This window comes from Lipophrys pholis (assembly GCF_963383615.2).
Source record: "Lipophrys pholis genome assembly, contig: SCAFFOLD_57, whole genome shotgun sequence".
In the NCBI taxonomy this organism is placed as follows: domain Eukaryota; kingdom Metazoa; phylum Chordata; class Actinopteri; order Blenniiformes; family Blenniidae; genus Lipophrys; species Lipophrys pholis.
Genome location: NW_028291938.1, coordinates 128,728 through 154,531, shown reverse-complemented (window position 1 = coordinate 154,531; position 25,804 = coordinate 128,728). Strand labels below are relative to the sequence as shown.

At 48.0% G+C, this 25,804-nt stretch overlaps 1 protein-coding gene across 9 annotated transcripts in view; it reads right to left on the bottom strand.

Moving 5' to 3' along the window:
* Positions 1-10,430: 10,430 nt before the first annotated feature.
* Positions 10,431-25,804, bottom strand: part of med16 (mediator complex subunit 16) — a 41,548-nt gene continuing 26,174 nt past the window's right edge. For 6 of the 9 annotated variants that reach the window (XM_080494051.1, XM_080494052.1, XM_080494048.1 and 3 more), the window contains 4 exons: positions 22,113-22,305; positions 19,271-19,505; positions 16,320-16,403; positions 10,431-10,665 (listed from right to left, as the gene is read on the bottom strand). In XM_080494051.1, the coding sequence (XP_080350177.1) occupies positions 10,539-10,665; positions 16,320-16,403; positions 19,271-19,505; positions 22,113-22,305 (639 nt within the window). In that variant the 3' untranslated portion in view covers positions 10,431-10,538. Of the gene's footprint in view, positions 11,250-16,319; positions 16,404-19,270; positions 19,506-22,112; positions 22,306-25,804 lie in introns of all 9 variants that reach the window. The other 3 variants (XM_080494050.1, XM_080494055.1, XM_080494049.1) reach the window with 1 other exon arrangement.

Sequence of the window (25,804 nt, the reverse complement as noted above, 5' to 3'; positions counted from 1 at the left end):
ATCCGGCTTGCTGACTAAAACAATAGGACTGGACCAGGCACTTTTTGATTCTTCAATGATGTCCAGTTTCAGCATTTTCTCGACCTCCTCATCTATTATCTTTCTGTGGGCCTCTGGCACTCTGTAGGGTCTTTGGTGTACCACCTTTCTAGGTAAGGTTCGGATGTCATGTTCCACGAGGTGGGTTTCACCGGGCAGGGACGAGAAGACATCTTGGTTCCTGTCTACCAACTCCCTGACTTGCTGAAGCTGGTGGGGTGACAGGTCAGGGCCCAATGGAACCTCCCGGACCCCCTCTGCTAGTTCGGTTCTGGTTTGCGACGCGAACATTGCTTCTCGGTCATGCCATTTTTTTAACAGGTTCACATGGTATATTTGCTCCCCCTTGCGCTTCCCTGGCTGGCGGACTTTGTAATTCGCCTCCCCCACCTTGTCGATGATCTCAAACGGCCCTTGCCATGTCGCGAGGAATTTGCATTCCACCGTTGGTATCAACACCAGCACTCTATCCCCTGGTTTGAACTGCCTCGGGTGCGCATGGCGATTATATACTGCACTCTGTTCTTTTTGAGCCTTCTCCATAAACTCCCTCACCACGGGCATCACTGCTCTCATCTGTTCCTGCATTTCTCCCACGTGCTCGATCACTGTCCTATAAGGGCAGGGCTGTTGTTCCCAGACCTCTTTTGCAATGTCTAGTAGCCCCCTGGGTTTGTGTGAGTACAAGAGCTCAAAAGGTGAAAACCCTGTGGATGCTTGGGGTACTTCCCTCACGGCGAACATCAAGTATGGTAGCAACTGAGCCCAGTGTCTTCCATCTTGGCCGTTTGCCTTTTTGAGTAGCGATTTGAGAGTTTTGTTGAACCTCTCTACCAGGCCATCTGTTTGTGGATGGTACACAGAGGTCCTTATTTGTTTGACCTTTAGGAGGGTACACAGGTCTTTCATCACTCTTGACATAAAGGGGCTTCCTTGATCCGTCAGAATTTCCTTGGCCAGACCCACCCGAGTAAACACAAGGAACAGCTCCTTGGCTATGGCTTTAGCGGTGGCTCGCCTTAAAGGAATAGCCTCCGGGTAGCGGGTAGCATAATCCACTATAACCAGAATGTATTGGTAGCCCTTCGAACTTCTTGGGAGGGGGCCCACAATATCCATTCCAACTCTATCAAATGGGGTTTCAATGATTGGAAGAGGAATTAAGGGGTTCTTGTAGTGCGGCCTTGGAGCCGTCATTTGGCAGTCAGGGCAGCTGCGGCAGTAATTTTCTATTTCTTTGTGTTTGTTTTTGATCTCATGACCCTGTAGCGCCTTCCCGAGGGCAGCAGGTCAAACAGGTCAGAGCCAGGGTGGGAGCTGTCCTTGATAATGTTCGTAGCTCTGCTGAGGCAGCGGGAGGTGTAAATGTCCTTCAGGGAGGGGAGAGAGCAGCCGACGATCCTCTGTGCTGCCTTTACCACTCTCTGGAGCCTCTCCCTGTCTGCAGCGGTGCAGCTGCCGTACCATACTGTAATACAGTATGTCAGCAGGCTCTCGATGGATGAGCGGTAGAAGGTCAGCAGCAGGTTGGAGTCCAGGTTGTACTTCTTGAGAACTCTCAGGAAGTGCAGCCGCTGCTGAGCCTTCTTGGTGATTGCAGTGATGTTCTCTGTCCAGGAGATGTTGTTGGAGATGAGGACGCCAAGGAACCGGAAGGAGTGGACCCTCTCCACACACTCGCCGTTGATGTAGAGGGGGGCTGGGTCGGTGCTGTGTTTCCTGAAGTCGACGATGATCTCTTTAGTTTTCTTGGTGTTCAGAGCGAGGTGGTTCTCTGAGCACCAGTCTGCCAGCTTCCGGACCTCCTCTCTGTAGGCTGTCTTGTCCCCCCTCCAGATGAGTCCGACCACCGTAGTGTCGTCTTCTTCACTATGAGGTTGTTGTTGTGGGTCGGACTGCAGTCGTAGGTGTAGAGGCAGTACAGGAGAGGGCTCAGCACACAGCCTTGTGGGGAGCCGGTACTCAGCGTGCGGGTGGAGGAGAGGTGGGGGCCGAGTCTCACTGTCTGGGGCCGGTTGGAGAGAAAGTCCTTAATCCAAGGTGGGGGGGGGGGGGGCAAGAGTGTCTAGTTTTGTGATGAGGATGTCCGGTATTATTGTATTAAAGGCAGAACTGTAGTCCACAAAGAGCATCCTGACGTAGCTCTGCTGTTGCTCCAGGTGGTGCAGAGCATGGTGGAGAGCTGCAGCGATGGCATCTTCAGTGGATCTGTTCGCCCGATATGCGAAAAGGTAGGGGTCGAGATCTTTGGGGAGATGGTCCTTAATGTGCTGTAGAACTAGCCTCTCGAAGCACTTCATGATTACCGGGGTGAGGGCCACCGGACGGTAGTCATTCAGGGTGGTGCCGGGAGACTTCTTCGGCACAGGGATTATTGTGGTTGATTTGAGGCAGGACGGGATGACTGCCTGGGCCAGGGAGAGGTTGAAGATCCTGGTGAAGGTGGTGGTGAGCTGGTTGGCGCATGCTCTGAGCTCCTTGCCAGGAACTCCGTCTGGGCCCGCAGCTTTCCTGGGGTTCACTGTCAGGAGCACCCGCCTGACCTCATGCTCCTGTACAGTCAGTGGAGGGGTGGGGGAGCCTGGTGGGGGTGGAGGCAGGGCTGGAACAGATGAGTGCTGCTGTGGTGTCTCGAAGCGAGCAAAGAATCTATTAAGCTCTTCTGCTAGCAGCACACTCGGGTCTGCTGTTGTTACATCACAGCCTCTGAAGTTGGTGAGGTGATGGAGGCCCCGCCACACCTCTCCTGGGTTGTTGCTGGACAGGTGGGACTCTATTCTCAACCTGTGGTCCGCTTTAGCTTTTTTGATTCCTTTCTTCAGGTCAGCTGGAGCAGCCCTGTACAGAACTCTGTCACCTGACCTGAAGGCAGCGCCGCGGGCCCTGAGGAGAGAGCGGACCTGGCTGGTCATCCAGGGTTTGTGGTTTGGGAAAACCCGGATGGTTTTGTCGACAGTCACATTCCCGATGCAGAACTTGATGTAGTCCAGTACCGTTCCTGTGTCAGTCTCCAGTTCCTGGTGTTCAAATAAGTCCTAGTCTGTTCGGCTGAAGCAGTCCTGTAGGTCTGAAAGTGCATTCTCAGGCCAGGTTGTCTTTATGGAGGGTCTGTCTCTGCGTCTGAGGGGGGTGTAGGCTGGAGAGAGCAGGAGGGAAAGATGGTCTGACTGTCTGAGGTGGGGGAGGGGTGTGGTTCTGTATGCGTGCTTGATGGTGGTGTAAACATGATCCAGAGTGTTCTCTCCCCTGGTAGAACACTTCACATGTTGGAAAAACTTCGGCAGTACTGTCTTCAAGTTGGCCTTATTAAAGTCCCCTGCAATAATGTGAACCCCCTCCGGGTGGAGCCGCTGCTGTTCGTTGATGGTGTTCAGCAGGAGAGAGAGCGCTGTGTTTACGTTGGCATCGGGTGGGATGTAAACAGTAGTGACGATCACTACAGGTAGCTCTCGGGTGGGATGTAAACAGTCGTGACGATCACTACAGTTAGCTCTCGGGTGGGATGTAAACAGTCTCACTACCGTTAGCTCTCAGGTGGGATGTAAACAGTCGTGACGATCACTACAGTTAGCTCTCAGGTGGGATGTAAACAGTAGTGACGATCACTACAGTTAGCTCTCGGGTGGGATGTAAACAGTCGTGACGATCACTACAGTTAGCTCTCAGGTGGGATGTAAACAGTCGTGACGATCACTACAGTTAGCTCTCGGGTGGGATGTAAACAGTCGTGACGATCACTACAGTTAGCTCTCGGGTGGGATGTAAACAGTAGTGACGATCACTACAGTTAGCTCTCGGGTGGGATGTAAACAGTCGTGACGATCACTACAGTTAGCTCTCGGGTGGGATGTAAACAGTAGTGACGATCACTACAGTTAGCTCTCGGGTGGGATGTAAACAGTCTCACTACCGTTAGCTCTCGGGTGGGATGTAAACAGTAGTGACGATCACTACAGTTAGCTCTCAGGTGGGATGTAAACAGTAGTGACGATCACTAGAGTTAGCTCTCGGGTGGGATGTAAACAGTAGTGACGATCACTACAGTTAGCTCTCGGGTGGGATGTAAACAGTCGTGACGATCACTACAGTTAGCTCTCGGGTGGGATGTAAACAGTCGTGACGATCACTACAGTTAGCTCTCGGGTGGGATGTAAACAGTCGTGACGATCACTACAGTTAGCTCTCGGGTGGGATGTAAACAGTAGTGACGATCACTACAGTTAGCTCTCGGGTGGGATGTAAACAGTAGTGACGATCACTACAGTTAGCTCTCGGGTGGGATGTAAACAGTAGTGACGATCACTACAGTTAGCTCTCGGGTGGGATGTAAACAGTAGTGACGATCACTACAGTTAGCTCTCAGGTGGGATGTAAACAGTCTCACTACCGTTAGCTCTCGGGTGGGATGTAAACAGTAGTGACGATCACTACAGTTAGCTCTCAGGTGGGATGTAAACAGTAGTGACGATCACTAGAGTTAGCTCTCGGGTGGGATGTAAACAGTAGTGACGATCACTAGAGTTAGCTCTCGGGTGGGATGTAAACAGTAGTGACGATCACTACAGTTAGCTCTCGGGTGGGATGTAAACAGTCGTGACGATCACTACAGTTAGCTCTCGGGTGGGATGTAAACAGTAGTGACGATCACTAGAGTTAGCTCTCGGGTGGGATGTAAACAGTAGTGACGATCACTACAGTTAGCTCTCGGGTGGGATGTAAACAGTAGTGACGATCACTACAGTTAGCTCTCGGGTGGGATGTAAACAGTAGTGACGATCACTACCGTTAGCTCTCGGGTGGGATGTAAACAGTAGTGACGATCACTAGAGTTAGCTCTCGGGTGGGATGTAAACAGTAGTGACGATCACTACAGTTAGCTCTCGGGTGGGATGTAAACAGTCGTGACGATCACTACAGTTAGCTCTCGGGTGGGATGTAAACAGTCGTGACGATCACTACAGTTAGCTCTCGGGTGGGATGTAAACAGTCGTGACGATCACTACAGTTAGCTCTCGGGTGGGATGTAAACAGTCTCACTACAGTTAGCTCTCAGGTGGGATGTAAACAGTCGTGACGATCACTACAGTTAGCTCTCGGGTGGGATGTAAACAGTCTCACTACCGTTAGCTCTCAGGTGGGATGTAAACAGTCGTGACGATCACTACAGTTAGCTCTCGGGTGGGATGTAAACAGTAGTGACGATCACTACCGTTAGCTCTCAGGTGGGATGTAAACAGTAGTGACGATCACTACAGTTAGCTCTCGGGTGGGATGTAAACAGTCGTGACGATCACTACAGTTAGCTCTCAGGTGGGATGTAAACAGTAGTGACGATCACTACAGTTAGCTCTCGGGTGGGATGTAAACAGTCGTGACGATCACTACAGTTAGCTCTCGGGTGGGCTGTAAACAGTCTCACTACAGTTAGCTCTCAGGTGGGATGTAAACAGTCGTGACGATCACTACAGTTAGCTCTCGGGTGGGATGTAAACAGTCTCACTACAGTTAGCTCTCAGGTGGGATGTAAACAGTCGTGATGATCACTACAGTTAGCTCTCGGGTGGGATGTAAACAGTCTCACTACAGTTAGCTCTCAGGTGGGATGTAAACAGTCGTGACGATCACTACAGTTAGCTCTCGGGTGGGATGTAAACAGTCTCACTACCGTTAGCTCTCAGGTGGGATGTAAACAGTCGTGACGATCACTACAGTTAGCTCTCGGGTGGGATGTAAACAGTAGTGACGATCACTACAGTTAGCTCTCGGGTGGGATGTAAACAGTAGTGACGATCACTAGAGTTAGCTCTCGGGTGGGATGTAAACAGTAGTGACGATCACTACAGTTAGCTCTCGGGTGGGATGTAAACAGTCGTGACGATCACTACAGTTAGCTCTCGGGTGGGATGTAAACAGTAGTGACGATCACTAGAGTTAGCTCTCGGGTGGGATGTAAACAGTAGTGACGATCACTACAGTTAGCTCTCGGGTGGGATGTAAACAGTAGTGACGATCACTACAGTTAGCTCTCGGGTGGGATGTAAACAGTAGTGACGATCACTACCGTTAGCTCTCGGGTGGGATGTAAACAGTAGTGACGATCACTAGAGTTAGCTCTCGGGTGGGATGTAAACAGTAGTGACGATCACTACAGTTAGCTCTCGGGTGGGATGTAAACAGTCGTGACGATCACTACAGTTAGCTCTCGGGTGGGATGTAAACAGTCGTGACGATCACTACAGTTAGCTCTCGGGTGGGATGTAAACAGTCGTGACGATCACTACAGTTAGCTCTCGGGTGGGATGTAAACAGTCTCACTACAGTTAGCTCTCAGGTGGGATGTAAACAGTCGTGACGATCACTACAGTTAGCTCTCGGGTGGGATGTAAACAGTCTCACTACCGTTAGCTCTCAGGTGGGATGTAAACAGTCGTGACGATCACTACAGTTAGCTCTCGGGTGGGATGTAAACAGTAGTGACGATCACTACCGTTAGCTCTCAGGTGGGATGTAAACAGTAGTGACGATCACTACAGTTAGCTCTCGGGTGGGATGTAAACAGTCGTGACGATCACTACAGTTAGCTCTCAGGTGGGATGTAAACAGTAGTGACGATCACTACAGTTAGCTCTCGGGTGGGATGTAAACAGTCGTGACGATCACTACAGTTAGCTCTCGGGTGGGCTGTAAACAGTCTCACTACAGTTAGCTCTCAGGTGGGATGTAAACAGTCGTGACGATCACTACAGTTAGCTCTCGGGTGGGATGTAAACAGTCTCACTACAGTTAGCTCTCAGGTGGGATGTAAACAGTCGTGATGATCACTACAGTTAGCTCTCGGGTGGGATGTAAACAGTCTCACTACAGTTAGCTCTCAGGTGGGATGTAAACAGTCGTGACGATCACTACAGTTAGCTCTCGGGTGGGATGTAAACAGTCTCACTACCGTTAGCTCTCAGGTGGGATGTAAACAGTCGTGACGATCACTACAGTTAGCTCTCGGGTGGGATGTAAACAGTAGTGACGATCACTACAGTTAGCTCTCGGGTGGGATGTAAACAGTAGTGACGATCACTACAGTTAGCTCTCGGGTGGGACGTAAACAGTCTCACTACAGTTAGCTCTCAGGTGGGATGTAAACAGTCTCACTACAGTTAGCTCTCAGGTGGGATGTAAACAGTAGTGACGATCACTACAGTTAGCTCTCAGGTGGGATGTAAACAGTAGTGACGATCACTACAGTTAGCTCTCGGGTGGGATGTAAACAGTCGTGACGATCACTACAGTTAGCTCTCGGGTGGGCTGTAAACAGTCTCACTACAGTTAGCTCTCAGGTGGGATGTAAACAGTCGTGACGATCACTACAGTTAGCTCTCGGGTGGGATGTAAACAGTCTCACTACAGTTAGCTCTCAGGTGGGATGTAAACAGTCGTGATGATCACTACAGTTAGCTCTCGGGTGGGATGTAAACAGTCTCACTACAGTTAGCTCTCAGGTGGGATGTAAACAGTCGTGACGATCACTACAGTTAGCTCTCGGGTGGGATGTAAACAGTCTCACTACCGTTAGCTCTCAGGTGGGATGTAAACAGTCGTGACGATCACTACAGTTAGCTCTCGGGTGGGATGTAAACAGTAGTGACGATCACTACAGTTAGCTCTCGGGTGGGATGTAAACAGTAGTGACGATCACTACAGTTAGCTCTCGGGTGGGACGTAAACAGTCTCACTACAGTTAGCTCTCAGGTGGGATGTAAACAGTCTCACTACAGTTAGCTCTCAGGTGGGATGTAAACAGTAGTGACGATCACTACAGTTAGCTCTCAGGTGGGATGTAAACAGTCGTGACGATCACTAGAGTTAGCTCTCAGGTGGGATGTAAACAGTCGTGACGATCACTACAGTTAGCTCTCGGGTGGGATGTAAACAGTAGTGACGATCACTAGAGTTAGCGCTCAGGTGGGATGTAAACAGTCGTGACGATCACTACAGTTAGCTCTCGGGTGGGATGTAAACAGTCTCACTACAGTTAGCTCTCAGGTGGGATGTAAACAGTCGTGACGATCACTACAGTTAGCTCTCAGGTGGGATGTAAACAGTCGTGACGATCACTACAGTTAGCTCTCGGGTGGGATGTAAACAGTAGTGACGATCACTACAGTTAGCTCTCGGGTGGGATGTAAACAGTCTCACTACAGTTAGCTCTCAGGTGGGATGTAAACAGTCTCACTACAGTTAGCTCTCAGGTGGGATGTAAACAGTCGTGACGATCACTACAGTTAGCTCTCGGGTGGGATGTAAACAGTCTCACTACAGTTAGCTCTCAGGTGGGATGTAAACAGTCGTGACGATCACTACCGTTAGCTCTCTCGGTAGAAAAAAAGGCCGGCATCTTCCAGACATGTACTGGAGGTCTGGGGAACAGTGCTGGTCTATGATTGTCCCGTTGTTTCAGCAGTTATCATGTACGTACATACAGAGACCCCCTCCTCGGCTCTTACCGGAGTCCACAGTCCTGTCCCAGCGGAGCAAAGTGTGGCCTGCTAGCTGCATGCTGGCATTGTAGCTCTTGATGACAGCTGGACAGCTCACTGGCTCTTTCATCTTGGTCTCACTGCAGTCCCTGATAACTGAGGACACCGGCTCTACCCCCATGTCTGTTGACAGCAGAGTGACAGCTTTGTTGTCCTTCCACCTGATGGCCAGTATCCCATCATCACTGGTGACATATGTACCACGGGGGACAACCTTTTTATCAATCTCCTTGACGGTCTTGAGTGGAGGATTTTTGATTCTCTTGTCCCTGGCTGTCCCTGTGTACCTGCAGTCCAAGCCTCTGAGGTACAGCACGATCTCCAGACTGGTGAAAAAGTTGTCAGCAAAAATGGCTGTGGTGGTGGGGGAGGACATCGTACTAGCCAGGACAGCAACAACCTGGCTGGTGGCACCCAAGGCTTTTTGTTGAGGTGTCAGGGGAACACCATGGGCCTCCAGGGTTGTCTTGCCCTGGTAAAGCACCATGTCATGGATGAAGCCATCTTCAGAGGCCCTGGCGAACAACTTAAAACCCCCTGGTCTGGCTTGTCTGGCAACCATCACTTCATCTACAGACTGTTTAGGGGTCTGTGGCTCATGTCTGAAGGCAGTAGTGAGAAAGCTGAACAGCGGCCGGACTTTGAAGAAGCCATCATTTGTGCAGTGGATCTCAGTGTTGTCATTGAAGTGGATAACCCTTCTCAGCAGCCTGAAGCTCTTTGATGACATCAGGTCAGCAACTTGAGGGACCCTGGTTCCCATGACCCAGTAATCTTCAAGAGACGGGAGCTCAACAACCCCCATATAGAGGAGGGTGGCCAGAAAGGTCCTCATTTCATTCTCATTAGTGGTGAAAGTGGTGTTGATGTCTTTCTGAGCTGCACATAAGTTAGTTTGGTATGTTACTGTATATGCGTGATCATTTGGGGACCAAAGTACCTCCTAAAGTACTCAAAAGGCAGGTCACTGTAGTCAGGGAGAGAGTAGTGGTATTCTGGCCAAGCTGTGTTGTTCAGGTCAGTTTTGTGCCACGTGGTGGCTTTCCAGATCTGCTCATCATCGCTGTCCTCACTCTCTCACTCTCAGTCTCACTCTCACTGTTCTGAAGCACCTGCTCTGCAGGCTGCTGGCATTTCTTTTTGGCAGAGGGGCCCATGTCATTTGGGTGGGTGGGACAAAATCAGGGTCTGCCACATCGTCATCTTCCTCCTCCTCATCATCACTGGTGTCATGACAACACTCACCCCCTCTTGCCATAAAACATCCCAGCAGACATTTGCTAAAAGTGAAACATGCACTAGAACTGGTATCAGGTCATAAACTGGTCCAAATCAAACAAGGGAGCGATAGTAAGAAAGCTTACTATTTCTACCTTTACGTAGTATGTCTGAATGACTATATAGCAGGTAGTACTGCTATAGAGTCATTCAGACATACTACCTTTAGGTAGCAGGTAGTACTGCCATAACAACATCCAGCAACAATAAAACATAATGTCCTCACTTATATCACCTTATTTGTGAGGAAAATGTGCTAATTATCACCAGTTAGATGCAGCAGGCCAGAAAAGGTCACACCAAGCTCACTCTCACTTTTAGGTGAATTGGGTGAATGATCATATTTGGCTCACACATTTTTCATCCTGTGATTTCCTCCAATTCAGATTATTAGATTGATCTTGTGTCACAGCTACATTCTGAAACGCACACAGACAGACAGACAGACAGACAGACAGACAGACAGACAGACAGACAGACAGACAGACAGACAGACAGACAGACAGACAGACAGACAGACAGACAGACAGACAGACAGACAGACAGGCAGGCAGAGGCAGGCAGACAGACACTCTCTCAACTCATATGATGAAATTTGACTATTTTATTGAAAAACTAAAAACTATTTACAAAGACAAAGCAACAGATTTGACCACTGTGGTCCCGGTCTCCAGTGGTCCTGGTCCTGGTCTAGGAGGTGGTGGGGGGGATCCTCCTCCACAGGCCTCCACACAGACAGTTCTTGATCCAGCGCTGCTCCCACTGCTTCATGGCACTGGTCGTGTTTGGCGACCGCAGCATGGTCACACAGCCGCACCTGAGGGGGCGGGGACACACCGTGATGTCAGAGGGACGGGCCCTCAGATGGAGACATGACACAGCAGGGGCGGGGCCACACGGTCACATGACAACAAAAGACTTTCACGCTTCAAGTGAAAACGCAGAATTTTTGCATTTTCATTCCAGAACATTTTCACTTTAAAAGTGAAAATGTGGCGTTTTTGTTCACGTTTGTAGTGACACAACATTTAAGTGAAAACATATTTTTGTTTAGTCTAAAGACTCTCAGTCTCAAGGTAGAGTCCCCCGTCCAGCTCAGGAGGTAGAGCATGAGACTCTCAGTCTCAAGGTAGAGGGTTCATGTCCCCCGTCCAGCTCAGGAGGTAGAGCATGAGACTCTCAGTCTCAAGGTAGAGGGTTCATGTCCCCCGTCCAGCTCAGGAGGTAGAGCATGAGACTCTCAGTCTCAAGGTAGAGGGTTCATGTCCCCCGTCCAGCTCAGGAGGTAGAGCATGAGACTCTCAGTCTCAAGGTAGAGGGTTCATGTCCCACGCCGGGCGCCACCTTCCTGTGGGCTCTCCACCTTCCTGTGGGCTCTCCACCTTCCTGTGGGCTCTCCACCTGCAGGAAGGTTCTTAATGGATCAATGTGATCTGGGTGACGGTGCTCAGACTGACACCACCATCACCCGGGAATGGATAAGAGGGAGGAGATGGGTGGATAGATGGATGGATGAGTGGGTGGATGGATGGATGGATGGGTGAATGGATGGGTGGGTGGATGGATGGGTGGATGGATGGGTGGGTGGGTGGATGGATGGATGGGTGGGTGGGTGGATGGATGGATGGATGGGTGGCTGAATGGATGGATGGATGGATGAGTGGGTGGATGGATGGATGGATGGGTGGATGGATGGGTGGGTGGATGGATGGGTGGCTGAATGGATGGATGGATGGGTGGATGGAGAGATGGATGGGTGGATGGATGGGTGGGTGAATGGATTGGATGGATGGATGGATGGATGGATGGATGGGTAGATGGATGGATGAGTGGATGGAGAGATGGATGGATGGGTGGGTGGATGGATGGGTAGATGGATGGATGGGTGGATGGATGAGTGGATGGATGGATGGATGGTGGATGGATGGGTAGATGGATGGATGGATGGATGAATGGATGGGTAGATGGATGGATGGATGAATGGATGAGTGGATGGAGAGATGGATGGATGGGTGGGTGGATGGGTGGATGGGTGGATGGATGGATGGATGGATGGATGGGTGGATGGATGGATAAGTGGATGGGTGGGTGGATGGATGGATGAGTGGATGGAGAGATGGGTGGATGGATGGATGGATGGGTAGATGGATGGATGGATGGATGGTGGATGGGTGGATGGATGGATGGAGAGATGGATGGGTGGATGGATGGGTGGGTGGATGGAGAGATGGACGGGTGGATGAATGGATGGATTGATGGATGGGTGGATGAATGGATGGATGGAGAGATGGATGGGTGGATGGATGGGTGGGTGGATGGATGGGTGGATGGATGTTTTTGTGTTTTTGTTTCAGAAATGTTTCGCATTAAAAGTGAAAAGTCGTAATTTTTCTTCAATCACTTTGTGTTCACCCTGATTATCCTCGGGCTCAATTGGTCCCTATTCAATGTTTATCATTCTAAAAATAAAACTACTTGATCTGAGAACAACAAACAAACAAACAAAATGGACCAGAATGAGACATAGAGCTATAAAACTAGAGTGATATATAGTGGGATATGTGTTTATGTTCAGGAGTCTACTTCTACATCTCTATGTGGTCTGTCTTCTTCTGTGTTTTTGTTGTTTGGTGAGTCACAGCGCCCCTACAGGCCTGGCAGGTGTACTACATGCCCTGAAGCCTGGTGTTGAGCCGTGTTCATAGTGAGGGGTGACGGAGGTTTGGTAGAAGACCAGGGAGGACAAAGATCGTTTTATTGTTGTGTGGATGTTCCTCAGCTTACAACAACAACTAAAGAGAAAGAGAAGAATCTTGATTCAATAAGTGAGTTTTACAATAATTTCTAGGTAAACAAAGCCAATAGTGCTTTTAGCTTCAGACGTCTTAGTCGCTCCAGAAATACACAATTGAGTATCTTTGTAATAGTAATGTAAGTATCGGATCGGGAAAGTATCGGTATCGCCCGATACTCAATTCTGAAAAATCGGATCGGTATCGGGACGTCCCTAGAAAATAGAAGCTCTGTTAAGATACAAACACAAAGTGTGAAAGCTAAAGTTGACCTGATGGTGGCGCTACAGACAGGTCATCTCAGGGTTCTAGAGATCGTGAGTAAAACCTGAAGGCATGAGTGAAACTGGACTGTTCAGGGTTCAAACTCCTGCTTTGGAAGGTTTTTCTGCCTTGTTTCAGAAAAGGTTCACATTTACACCACAACAGTACAAACGCATTGTTCTCCTGCCTCCTCCATTGTTCTCCTCCTGCCTCCTCCATTGTTCTCCTCCTGCATTGTTCTCCTCCTGTCTCCTCCATTGTTCTCCTGCCTCCTTCATTGTTCTCCTCCTGCCTCCTTCATTGTTCTCCTCCTGCCTCCTTCATTGTTCTCCTGCCTCCTCCATTGTTCTCCTCCTGTCTCCTCCATTGTTCTCCTGCCTCCTCCATTGTTCTCCTCCTACCTCCTCCATTGTTCTCCTCCTGCCTCCTACATTGTTCTCCTGCCTCCTTCATTGTTCTCCTCCTGCCTCCTCCATTGTTCTCCTGCCTCCTCCATTGTTCTCCTCCTGCCTCCTCCATTGTTCTCCTCCTGCCTCCTCCATTGTTCTCTTCCTGCCTCCGCCATTGTTCTCCTGCCTCCCCCATTGTTCTCCTCCTGCCTCCTCCATTGTTCTCCTCCTGCCTCCTCCATTGTTCTCCTGCCTCCTCCATTGTTCTCCTCCTGCCTCCTCCATTGTTCTCCTCCTGCCTCCTCCATTGTTCTCCTCCTGCCTCCTCCATTGTTCTCTTCCTGCCTCCGCCATTGTTCTCCTGCCTCCTCCATTGTTCTCCTCCTGCCTCCTCCATTGTTCTCTTCCTGCCTCCTCCATTGTTCTCCTGCCTCCCCCATTGTTCTCCTCCTGCCTCCTCCATTGTTCTCCTGCCTCCTCCATTGTTCTCCTCCTGCATCCTACATTGTTCTCCTCCTGCCTCCTCCATTGTTCTCCTGCCTCCTACATTGTTCTCCTCCTGCCTCCTCCATTGTTCTCCTGCCTCCTACATTGTTCTCCTCCTCCTGCCTCCTCCATTGTTCTCCTCCTGCCTCCTCCATTGTTCTCTTCCTGCCTCCGCCATTGTTCTCCTGCCTCCTCCATTGTTCTCCTCCTGCCTCCTCCATTGTTCTCTTCCTGCCTCCTCCATTGTTCTCCTGCCTCCCCCATTGTTCTCCTCCTGCCTCCTACATTGTTCTCCTCCTCCTGCCTCCTCCATTGTTCTCCTGCCTCCTCCATTGTTCTCCTCCTCCTGCCTCCTCCATTGTTCTCCTCCTGCCTCCTCCATTGTTCTCCTGCCTCCTACATTGTTCTCCTGCCTCCTCCATTGTTCTCTTCCTGCCTCCTCCATTGTTCTCCTCCTGCCTCCTCCATTGTTCCCCTGCCTCCTACATTGTTCTCCTCCTGCCTCCTCCATTGTTCTCCTCCTGCCTCCTCCATTGTTCTGCCTCCTACATTGTTCTCCTCCTGCCTCCTACATTGTTCTCCTGCCTCCTCCATTGTTCTTCTGCCTCCTCCATTGTTCTCCTCCTGCCTCCTCCATTGTTCTCCTGCCTCCTCCATTGTTCTCCTCCTGCCTCCTCCATTGTTCTCCTGCCTCCTCCATTGTTCTCCTGCCTCCTCCATTGTTCTCCTCCTGCATTGTTCTCCTCCTGCCTCCTCCATTGTTCTCCTGCCTCCTCCATTGTTCTCCTCCTGCCTTCTCCATTGTTCTCCTCCTGCCTCCTCCATTGTTCTCCTCCTGCCTCCTCCATTGTTCTCCTCCTGCCTCCTCCATTGTTCTCCTCCTGCTTCCTCCATTGTTCTCCTCCTGCCTCCTCCATTGTTCTCCTGCCTCCTACATTTTTCTCCTCCTGCCTCCTCCATTGTTCTCCTCCTGCCTCCTCCATTGTTCTCCTCCTGCCTCCTACATTGTTCTCCTGCCTCCTCCATTGTTCTCCTGCCTCCTCCATTGTTCTCCTCCTGCCTCCTCCATTGTTCTCCTCCTCCTGCCTCCTACATTGTTCTCCTGCCTCCTCCATTGTTCTCCTGCCTCCTCCATTGTTCTCCTGCCTCCTACATTGTTCTCCTGCCTCCTACATTGTTCTCCTCCTGCCTCCTACATTGTTCTCCTCCTGCCTCCTACATTGTTCTCCTGCCTCCTACATTGTTCTCCTCCTGCCTCCTACATTGTTCTCTTCCTGCCTCCTACATTGTTCTCCTCCTCCTGCCTCCTCCATTGTTCTCCTGCCTCCTCCATTGTTCTCCTCCTGCCTCCTACATTGTTCTCCTGCCTCCTCCATTGTTCTCCTGCCTCCTACATTGTTCTCTTCCTGCCTCCTACATTGTTCTCCTGCCTCCTACATTGTTCTCTTCCTGCCTCCTACATTGTTCTCCTGCCTCCTCCATTGTTCTCCTGCCTCCTACATTGTTCTCTTCCTGCCTCCTACATTGTTCTCCTGCCTCCTCCATTGTTCTCCTGCCTCCTCCATTGTTCTCCTCCTGCCTCCTCCATTGTTCTCCTGCCTCCTCCATTGTTCTCCTGCCTCCTACATTGTTCTCCTGCCTCCTACATTGTTCTGCTGCCTCCTACATTGTTCTCCTGCCTCCTACATTGTTCTCCTGCCTCCTCCATTGTTCTCCTGCCTCCTACATTGTTCTGCTGCCTCCTACATTGTTCTCCTGCCTCCTCCATTGTTCTCCTGCCTCCTACATTGTTCTCCTGCCTCCTCCATTGTTCTGCTGCCTCCTACATTGTTCTCCTGCCTCCTCCATTGTTCTCCTGCCTCCTCCATTGTTCTCCTGCCTCCTACATTGTTCTGCTGCCTCCTACATTGTTCTCCTGCCTCCTACATTGTTCTCCTGCCTCCTCCATTGTTCTGCTGCCTCCTCCATTGTTCTCCTGCCTCCTACATTGTTCTCCTGCCTCCTACATTGTTCTGCTGCCTCCTACATTGTTCTCCTGCCTCCTCCATTGTTCTCCTGCCTCCTACATTGTTCTGCTGCCTCCTACATTGTTCTCCTGCCTCCTACATTGTTCTCCTGCCTCCTCCATTGTTCTGCTGCCTCCTCCATTGTTCTGCTGCCTCCTACATTGTTCTTCTGCCTCCTACATTGCTCCAGACACTTTGCGTTTCCATGACGCTTCAAGTAAAAACTGCTGGTTTTTGCATTTTTGATGTACATGATGTTTATGTGGAAATGCATCGTTTCACTTCAGAAAAGTTTTATTTATTATTTTGGGGCGGGGCCTCCTGGTGACACCACAGGGGGGCAGGGCCTCCTGGTGACACCACAGGAGGCGGGGCCTCCTGGTGACACCACAGGGGGGGCGAGGACTCACTTGGTGCCACAACAAGGGGGGGGGGAGACCCTCCTGGTGACACCTCAGGGGGGGCGAGGACTCACCTGGTGCCACCACAAGGGGGGGGCCCTCCTGGTGACACCACAGGGGGGCGAGGACTCACCTGGTGCAGGCCTTGCTCTCCTCGGTGGGCCGGACCCCCATGTGGACACAACGCAGGTGGTCCATCTTCTGGGAGCCGGGACTCCTACAAACACAGGGACCAGGTCAGAACCTGGATCCAGAGAAACTGCTTGTTGTTGTTTACACATAACGCTTCAAGAGAAAACACACCAGCGGCCTGTCAAGAGAACCTTCTGGAAGCTTTCACTTCCACACTGCAAACTAAACCCACCACCACTAGAACAAACCAGACCTTTCAGGAACCAAAGTGCAAACAAAGCTGCGTTTTCACTTAAACAGTGGAAACTTCCATTAAAGTGCTTTGGAAGGGGATTTGGGAGAAACTATATCTGACGAGCTCTAGTCCCGGAGTCTAAAATGGGTTCACAAGGCTTCCATTTGTGCGAGACATTGTTTTATACAGTGGAAGTTTCTCCATCGTGTTTATTACACAGAATCTCGCTGATCCAAAATAGATCCCAACGTCTCACCCGCATGTGACAGATGCCAACACGTTTTGACTATGTCCACTATTGACTATGTCCACTATTGACTATGTTCACTATTGACTATGTCCACTATTGACTATGTCCACTATTGACTATGTTCACTATTGACTATGTCCACTATTGACTATGTCCACTATTGACTATGTTCACTATTGACTATGTCCACTATTGACTATGTCCACTATTGACTATGTTCACTATTGACTATGTCCACTATTGACTATGTCCACTATTGACTATGTTCACTATTGACTATGTCCACTATTGACTATGTCCACTATTGACTATGTTCACTATTGACTATGTCCACTATTGACTATGTCCACTATTGACTATGTTCACTATTGACTATGTCCACTATTGACTATGTCCACTATTGACTATGTTCACTATTGACTATGTCCACTATTGACTATGTCCACTATTGACTATGTTCACTATTGACTATGTCCACTATTGACTATGTTCACTATTGACTATGTCCACTATTGACTATGTCCACTATTGACTATGTCCACTATTGACTATGTCCACTATTGACTATGTCCACTATTGACTATGTTCACTATTGACTATGTCCACAACCACTGGACTGAAAGTTTCAGTTTTATTTCAAAAGTCATTGAGAGGAAAATAGACCCGAAGCATTCTGGTGCACTGTTTGGGGGGTTTGTAGCCCCCCCCCTTCACCAGCAGACTCTTTTGCTTTTATGACCCTTCTGGCAGGACGGGTGATTTTGCTGAAGTGGACGTCCTCCCGATCCCCGTCCTTTACTCAGTGGCTTAGGGACCTTTATATTTTCTTAAACTTGAGAAGATAAGGAGGACACTCCATGGCTCTTCTGAAAACTGTAAGCAGATGTGGCATCCATTGCTTCAACCTGCTAAACAAATGAACTAATCTGTCCCAGATTAGTAGTAGTGTTTTTCTTTAATCTGTCTCTGGAGGTTCTCCTGTTCTATGTGTTCCTTCTTCATTCTGGACACGTGCTTATTTAACTGTAACACTGTTTTTAATTTGTTCATGATTGATTGGTGTTTTGGTTGTTTTTTGTTTTTTCTTAAAGGAATTGTACAGGTACTCAGTATGACCTTGTTTTTGACGATTGTATTAAAATGTACATTTTGTACAATTTCTCTAAAACCTCAAATAAATAAAGTTTGAAAACAGTGGAAACGCAAAACTTGACGTGAACTAAAACATAAAAACCATGCATTTCTAATGTGAAACGTTACCGTGGAAACGCAAACGTTTCCTGAAACAAACGCAAAAACGACATGTTTCAATTGAACCAAAATGCAATTTTTTTCTTGGAGCAAAACGCATTTTCACTACCATCTAGCTATCGGCCGATATCACTAATCAATGTAGATCTTCAAATAATTAGTAAAACATTAGCAAGCAGACTGCAAATAATCTCACCCCACATCATACACCCTGATCAAACTGAGTTCATTAAAGGACGACACTCCACTAACAATACACGTAGATTAATTAATCTTATAGACCACTCCACTAACAATACACGTAGATTAATTAATCTTATAGACCACTCCACTAACAATACACGTAGATTAATTAATCTTATAGACCACTCCACTAACAATACACGTAGATTAATTAATCTTATAGACCACTCCACTAACAATACACGTAGATTAATTAATCTTATAGACCACTCCACTAACAATACACGTAGATTAATTGATCTTAAAGACCACTGCACTAACAATACACGTAGATTAATTGATCTTATAGACCACTCCACTAACAATACACGTAGATTAATTAATCTTATAGACCACTCCCCTAACAATACACGTAGATTAGTTAATCTTAAAGACCACTGGACAAACAATACACGTAGATTAATTAATCTTATAGACCACTGCACTAACAATACACATAGATTAATTAATCTTATAGACCACTGCACTAACAATACACGTAGATTAATTAATCTTATAGACCACTCCACTAACAATACACGTAGATTAATTCATCTTATAGACCACTCCACTAACAATACACGTAGATTAATTAACACATGATACGGTCTAGATAGAGCTGCTCAGGCTGGTTAATCTAGAAAAGTTATAAAGTATTTGGATCAGTGTGATAACTGCAAATAATATATGTAGCACAACAAGGATATTGTATGTTATCCCTCCCCCCTCAACTTCTCTTCTCTCTCTCTCTGAGCGCCCCCCCCCCCCCATACCAACTCCTAATAAAGCAGCAGCAGGAGGAGACTCCAGGTCTCTCCCTGTTCAAGAGTAAAAACTGTTCTGACTCCAGAAGGTTCTAGATCACATCATATTGTTGGCCCAAGCTGCCGAACAGGACAAGGGGGAAAGTAAAGAAAAACGCATTTTCACATAAACATTGTGTAAAAGCAAAACTACTGTAAACAAAAATGCAAAAACAAGGTTATTTGGGTACCTGCTGAAGACGTCCAGCGGGGCGGCGGCAGCGGTTCCGGCAGCGGCGGCGGTTCCGGGCAGTGACGATGACTTCCCGAACTGCAGCCTGAGCGGCAGTTTGCCCTGCAGCCTCACGATGGCGCCGTCGTTGACCGGTAGCCAATCCAGAGCCGGCACCAGCAGCTGACTCGGCAGCAGGCAGCACTCGTCAATGAGAGACTCGTCAGGGTCTTGAGGCGGCGACTCGTCTCGCGCTGACGGACACACAACCACAACGTGAGCATGTCGGGACGCCAGGCCACGGCCAGGAAAGGTTTTTACCGTTACTAAGGTTACATTAATGCACTTCCCATAAATAAAAGACACATTTTCACTTTTGATGCAAAAGTTTTCCAGAACCAAAAAACAGAAATGGCACATTTTTACTTTTAACACAAAACATTTTTCAAAACAAAACACAGTTTCACTTTTAACGCACTTAGCCGTAATAAAACTACGCTTTTTTTTTTGGGTGCTTCATTTTTATTTAAGTTGTTACAAATTTTACTAAATTGAAACAAACACTAATTGAACAAACTGGGGAGTTTACAAGAGGTACAACATCCAAACAGAGTAGATAAAGATCGTAGGGCAACAATGCTACTTTGAGTACAAGTGTCCCATTTTCCCCCCATTTCATTTTGTGAGTACTCCATATGAATATGATCAGCTGTGGACAACCTCTGATCCATGTTCCCTAGATAATCCATGTTCCCTAGATAATCCATGTTCCCTAGATAATCCATGTTCCCCTGATAACTTCTGATCCATGTTCCCTAGATAATCCATGTTCCCTAGATAATCCATGTTCCCCTGATAACTTCTGATCCATGTTCCCTAGATAATCCATGTTCCCTAGATAATCCATGTTCCCCTGATAACTTCTGATCCATGTTCCCTAGATAATCCATGTTCCCCTGATAACTTCTGATCCATGTTCCCTAGATAATCCATGTTCCCCTGATAACTTCTGATCCATGTTCCCTAGATAATCCATGTTCCCCTGATAACCTCTGATCCATGTTCCCTAGATAATCCATGTTCCCTAGATAATCCATGTTCCCCTGATAACTTCTGATCCATGTTCCCTAGATAATCCATGTTCCCCTGATAACTTCTGATCCATGTTCCCTAGATAATCCATGTTCCCCTGATAACCTCTGATCCATGTTCCCTAGATAATCCATGTTCCCTAGATAATCCATGTTCCCCTGATAACTTCTGATCCATGTTCCCTAGAAAATCCATGTTCCCTAGATAACTTCTGATCCATGTTCACTAGATAATCCATGTTCACCTGATAACCTCTGAATCATGTTCCCTAGATAATCCATGTTCCCCTGATAACCTCTGACCCATGTTCCCTAGATAACCTCTGATCCATGTTCCCTAGATAACCTCTGATCCATGTTCCCAAGATAACCTCTGATCCATGTTCCCTAGATGAACCATGTCCCCTAGATAACCTCTGATCGATCCATGTTCCCTAGATAATCCATGTTCCCTAGATAACTTCTGATTTATGTTCCCTAGATAATCCATGTTCCCTAGATAACCTCTGATCCATGTTCCGTAAAAAACCGCTGATCCATGTTCCCTAGATAATTCATGTTCCCTAGATAACTTCTGATCCATGTTCCCTAGATAACCTGAACCATGTTCCCTAGATAACCTGAACCATGTTCCCACGATAACCTGAACCTGGGTTAGGGTTATAGGATTAGGGTTATAGGGTCAGGGTTATAGGGTCAGGGTTATAGGGTTGGGGTTAGGGTCAGGGTTAGGGTTATGGGGTCAGGGTTAGGGTTATAGGGTCAGGGTTATAGGGTTAGGGTCAGGGTTATAGGGTCGGGGTTGGGGTTAAGGTCAGGGTTATAGGGTCAGGGTTGGGGTTAGGGTTATAGGGTCAGGGTTATAGGGTTAGGGTTATAGGGTTAGGGTTATAGGGTCAGGGTTATAGGGTTAGGGTCAGGGTTATAGGGTCAGGGTTGGGGTTATAGGGTCAGGGTTATAGGGTTAGGGTTATAGGGTCAGGGTTATAGGGTTAGGGTCAGGGTTATAGGGTCAGGGTTATAGGGTTAGGGTGATAGGGTTATAGGGTCAGGGTTATAGGGTCAGGGTTATAGGGTCGGGTTGGGGTTAAGGTCAGGGTTATAGGGTTATAGGGTCAGGGTTAGGGTCAGGGTTATAGGGTCAGGGTTATAGGGTTAGGGTTAGGGTCAGGGTTATAGGGTTAGGGTGATAGGGTTATAGGGTCAGGGTTATAGGGTTATAGGGTCAGGGTTATAGGGTTAGGGTCAGGGTTATAGGGTCAGGGTTATAGGGTCGGGGTTGGGGTTATGGTCAGGGTTATAGGGTCAGGGTTATAGGGTTAGGGTTAGGGTTAGGGTCAGGGTTATGGTTGGGGTTAGGGTCTTTACCTGGTAACGTTGTTCCAACATGAAACTTGATTCAATTGTTCAATTTCACTTTTAACGCAAAAATGAAAACACCACATTGACTCTTTTTCACTTGAAACGTGTCGAACACACAAAAATGACTCGTTTTCACTTTTAACGCAAAACCTTCCTAAAACAACCTTTTCACGCTGAACTTTTCTGAAACGAAAATATTAAAATAATGTTAAATTTACTCTTTTTTACTTAGAGACCAGGACCAGGACCAGAACCAGGACCAGGAACAGAACCAGAACCAGAACATGAACATGAACATGAACCAGCGCCAGGACCAGGACCAGGACCAGGACCAGGAACAGAACCAGAACATGAACATGAACATGAACCAGCGCCAGGACCAGGACCAGGACCAGGACCAGGACTTACAGCAGAGCCAGAGGCGGGTCAGCAGGCGGAACAGCAGCTGCAGACTGTCCTGGGTATCAGAGGTGGCGGTGAAGGAGGGCAGGCAGCCGGGCTTCAACAGGCCCCAGATCCGGATCATCACCAGCAGCTCCCTCAGTAGACCCAGAGAGGACCCGTCCCTCATGAACCCCAACCCGGGACGGACCGCCGAGCCCTGAGGACAGAACCACAACCCTTTAGAAACACTTAGAACAAGTTGGAACCCGTTAAAACCCATCCATCAATCCATCCATCCATCCTCTCCCTCTTCTCCGTTCCCGGGTGATGGTGGTGTCAGTCTGAGCACCGTCACCCAGATCACATTGATCCATTAAGAACCTTCCTGCAGGTGGAGAGCCCACAGGAAGGTGGAGAGCCCACAGGAAGGTGGAGAGCCCACAGGAAGGTGACGCCCGTCGTGGGACTTGAACCCTCTTACCTTGAGACAGAGTCTCATGCTCTACCTACTGAGCTGGCTGGGGGACAGTAAAATCCCTTAGGACCAATTAGGGTTAGAACCCTTAAGATCCTGTTAGATCCCATTAGAACGAGTTCGGACAATTTAGAACCCGTTAGATCCCGTTATAAAAAATTTGAACTAGTTAGAACCAAAGACAGTAACACAACAGTGACTCAGAGTAACACACAGTAACACACACAGTAACACACAGTGACTCAGAGTAACACACACAGTAACACACACAGTAACACACACAGTAACACACAGTGACTCAGAGTAACACACAGTAACACACACAGTAACACACACAGTAACACACAGTGACTCAGAGTAACACACACAGTAACACACACAGTAACACACACAGTAACACACAGTGACACACAGTGACTCAGAGTAACACACACAGTAACACACAGTAACACACAGTGACACACACAGTGACACACAGTGACTCAGAGTAACACACAGTAACACACAGTGACACACACAGTAACACACACAGTAACACACACTGTGACACACACAGTAACACACACAGTGACACACACAGTGACACACACAGTAACACACACAGTAACACACACAGTGACACACACAGTAACACACACAGTAACACACAGTAACACACACTGTGACACACACAGTAACACACAGTGACACACACAGTGACACACACAGTGACACACACAGTGACACACACACAGTGACACACACAGTAACACACACAGTGACACACACAGCGACACACAGTGACACACACAGTAACACACAGTAACACACAGCAACACACACAGTGACACACAGTGACACACACAGTAACACACAGCAACACACACAGTGACACACACAGTGACACACAGTAACACACAGCAACACACACAGTGACACACAGTGACACACACAGTAACACACAGTAACACACAGCAACACACACAGTGACACACAGTGACACACACAGTAACACACACAGTAACACACAGTGACTCAGAGTAACACACAGTGACACACACAGTGACACACACAGTAACACACAGTGACACACACAGTAACACACACAGTAACACACAGTGACTCAGAGTAACACACAGTGACACACACAGTGACACACAGTAACACACACAGTGACACACACAGTAACACACAGCAACACACACAGTGACACACAGTGACACACACAGTGACACACACAGTAACACACACAGACTCAGAGTAACACACAGTAACACACACAGTAACACACAGCAACACACAGTGACACACACAGTGACACACACAGTGACACACACAGTAACACACACAGTAACACACAGTGACTCAGAGTAACACACAGTAACACACGCAGTAACACACACAGTAACGCACAGTAACACACAGTGACTCAGTACTCTGAGTCACTGTGTGTTACTGTGCGTTACTGTGTGTGTCACTGTGTGTTGCTGTGTGTTACTACACACAGTAACACACACAGTGAAACACCGTGACTCACACAGTAACACACACAGTAACACACAGTGAAACACAGTGACTCACACAGTAACACACACAGTGAAACACCGTGACTCACACAGTAACACACACATTGACACAGTGACACACACAGTAACACACACAGAGACACAGACTAACACACACATTGACACAGTAACACACACAGTGACACACAGTGACACACAGTGACACAGTAACACACACACAGACACACACAGACTAACACACACAGTAACACAGTAACACACACACAGACTAACACACACAGTAACACAGTAACACACACAGAGACACAGACTAACACACACAGTGACACAGTGACACACACAGTAACACACACACTGACACAGTAACACACACATTGACACACACAGTAACACACACAGTGACACAGTAACACACACACAGACTAACACACACAGTGACACACACACACACAGACTAACACGCACATTGACACAGTAACACACACAGACACAGTAACACACACAGTAACACACACAGTAACACAGTAACACACACACAGTAACACACACAGACTAACACACACAGTGACACAGTAACACACACACAGTAACACAGTAACACACACAGACTAACACACAAAGTAACACACACAGACTAACACACAGTGACACAGTAACACACACACAGTAACACAGTAACACACACAGTAACACACACAGACTAACACACACAGTGACACAGTAACACACACACAGTAACACAGTAACACACACAGTAACACACACAGTAACACACACAGACTAACACACACAGTAACACAGTAACACACACAGTAACACAGTAACACACACAGACTAACACACACAGTAACACAGTAACACACACAGTAACACAGTAACACACACACAGACACAGTAACACACAGTAACACACACACAGACACACACAGACTAACACACACAGTAACACAGTAACACACACACAGTAACACACACAGTAACACAGTAACACACACAGACTAACACACACAGTGACACAGTAACAAACACACAGACACAGTAACACACACACACACACAGACAAACACACACAGTAACACAGTAACACACACAAAGACTAACACACACAGTAACACAGTAACACACACACAGACTAACACACACAGTGACACAGTAACACAGTAACACACACACAAACACACACAGTAACACACACACAGACACACACATTGACACAGTAACACACACAGTGACACACACAGTGACACAGTGACACACACAGTGACACAGTAACACACACAGAGACACACACAGTAACACACACAGTAACACACACTGTGACACAGTAACACACACAGTGACACACACAGTGACACACACAGTAACACACAAAGAGACACACACAGACTAACACACACAGTGACACACACAGTGACACACACAGTGACACAGTAACACACAAAGAGACACACAAAGAGACACACACAGTAACACACACAGTGACACACACAGTGACACAGTAACACACAAAGAGACACACACAGTAACACACACAGTGACACACACAGACTAACACACACATTGACACAGTAACACACACAGTGACACACACAGTGACACACACAGTGACACACACAGACTAACACGCACATTGACACAGTAACACACACAGTAACACACACAGTGACACACACAGTGACACACAGACTAACACACACATTGACACAGTAACACACACAGTAACACACAGTGACACA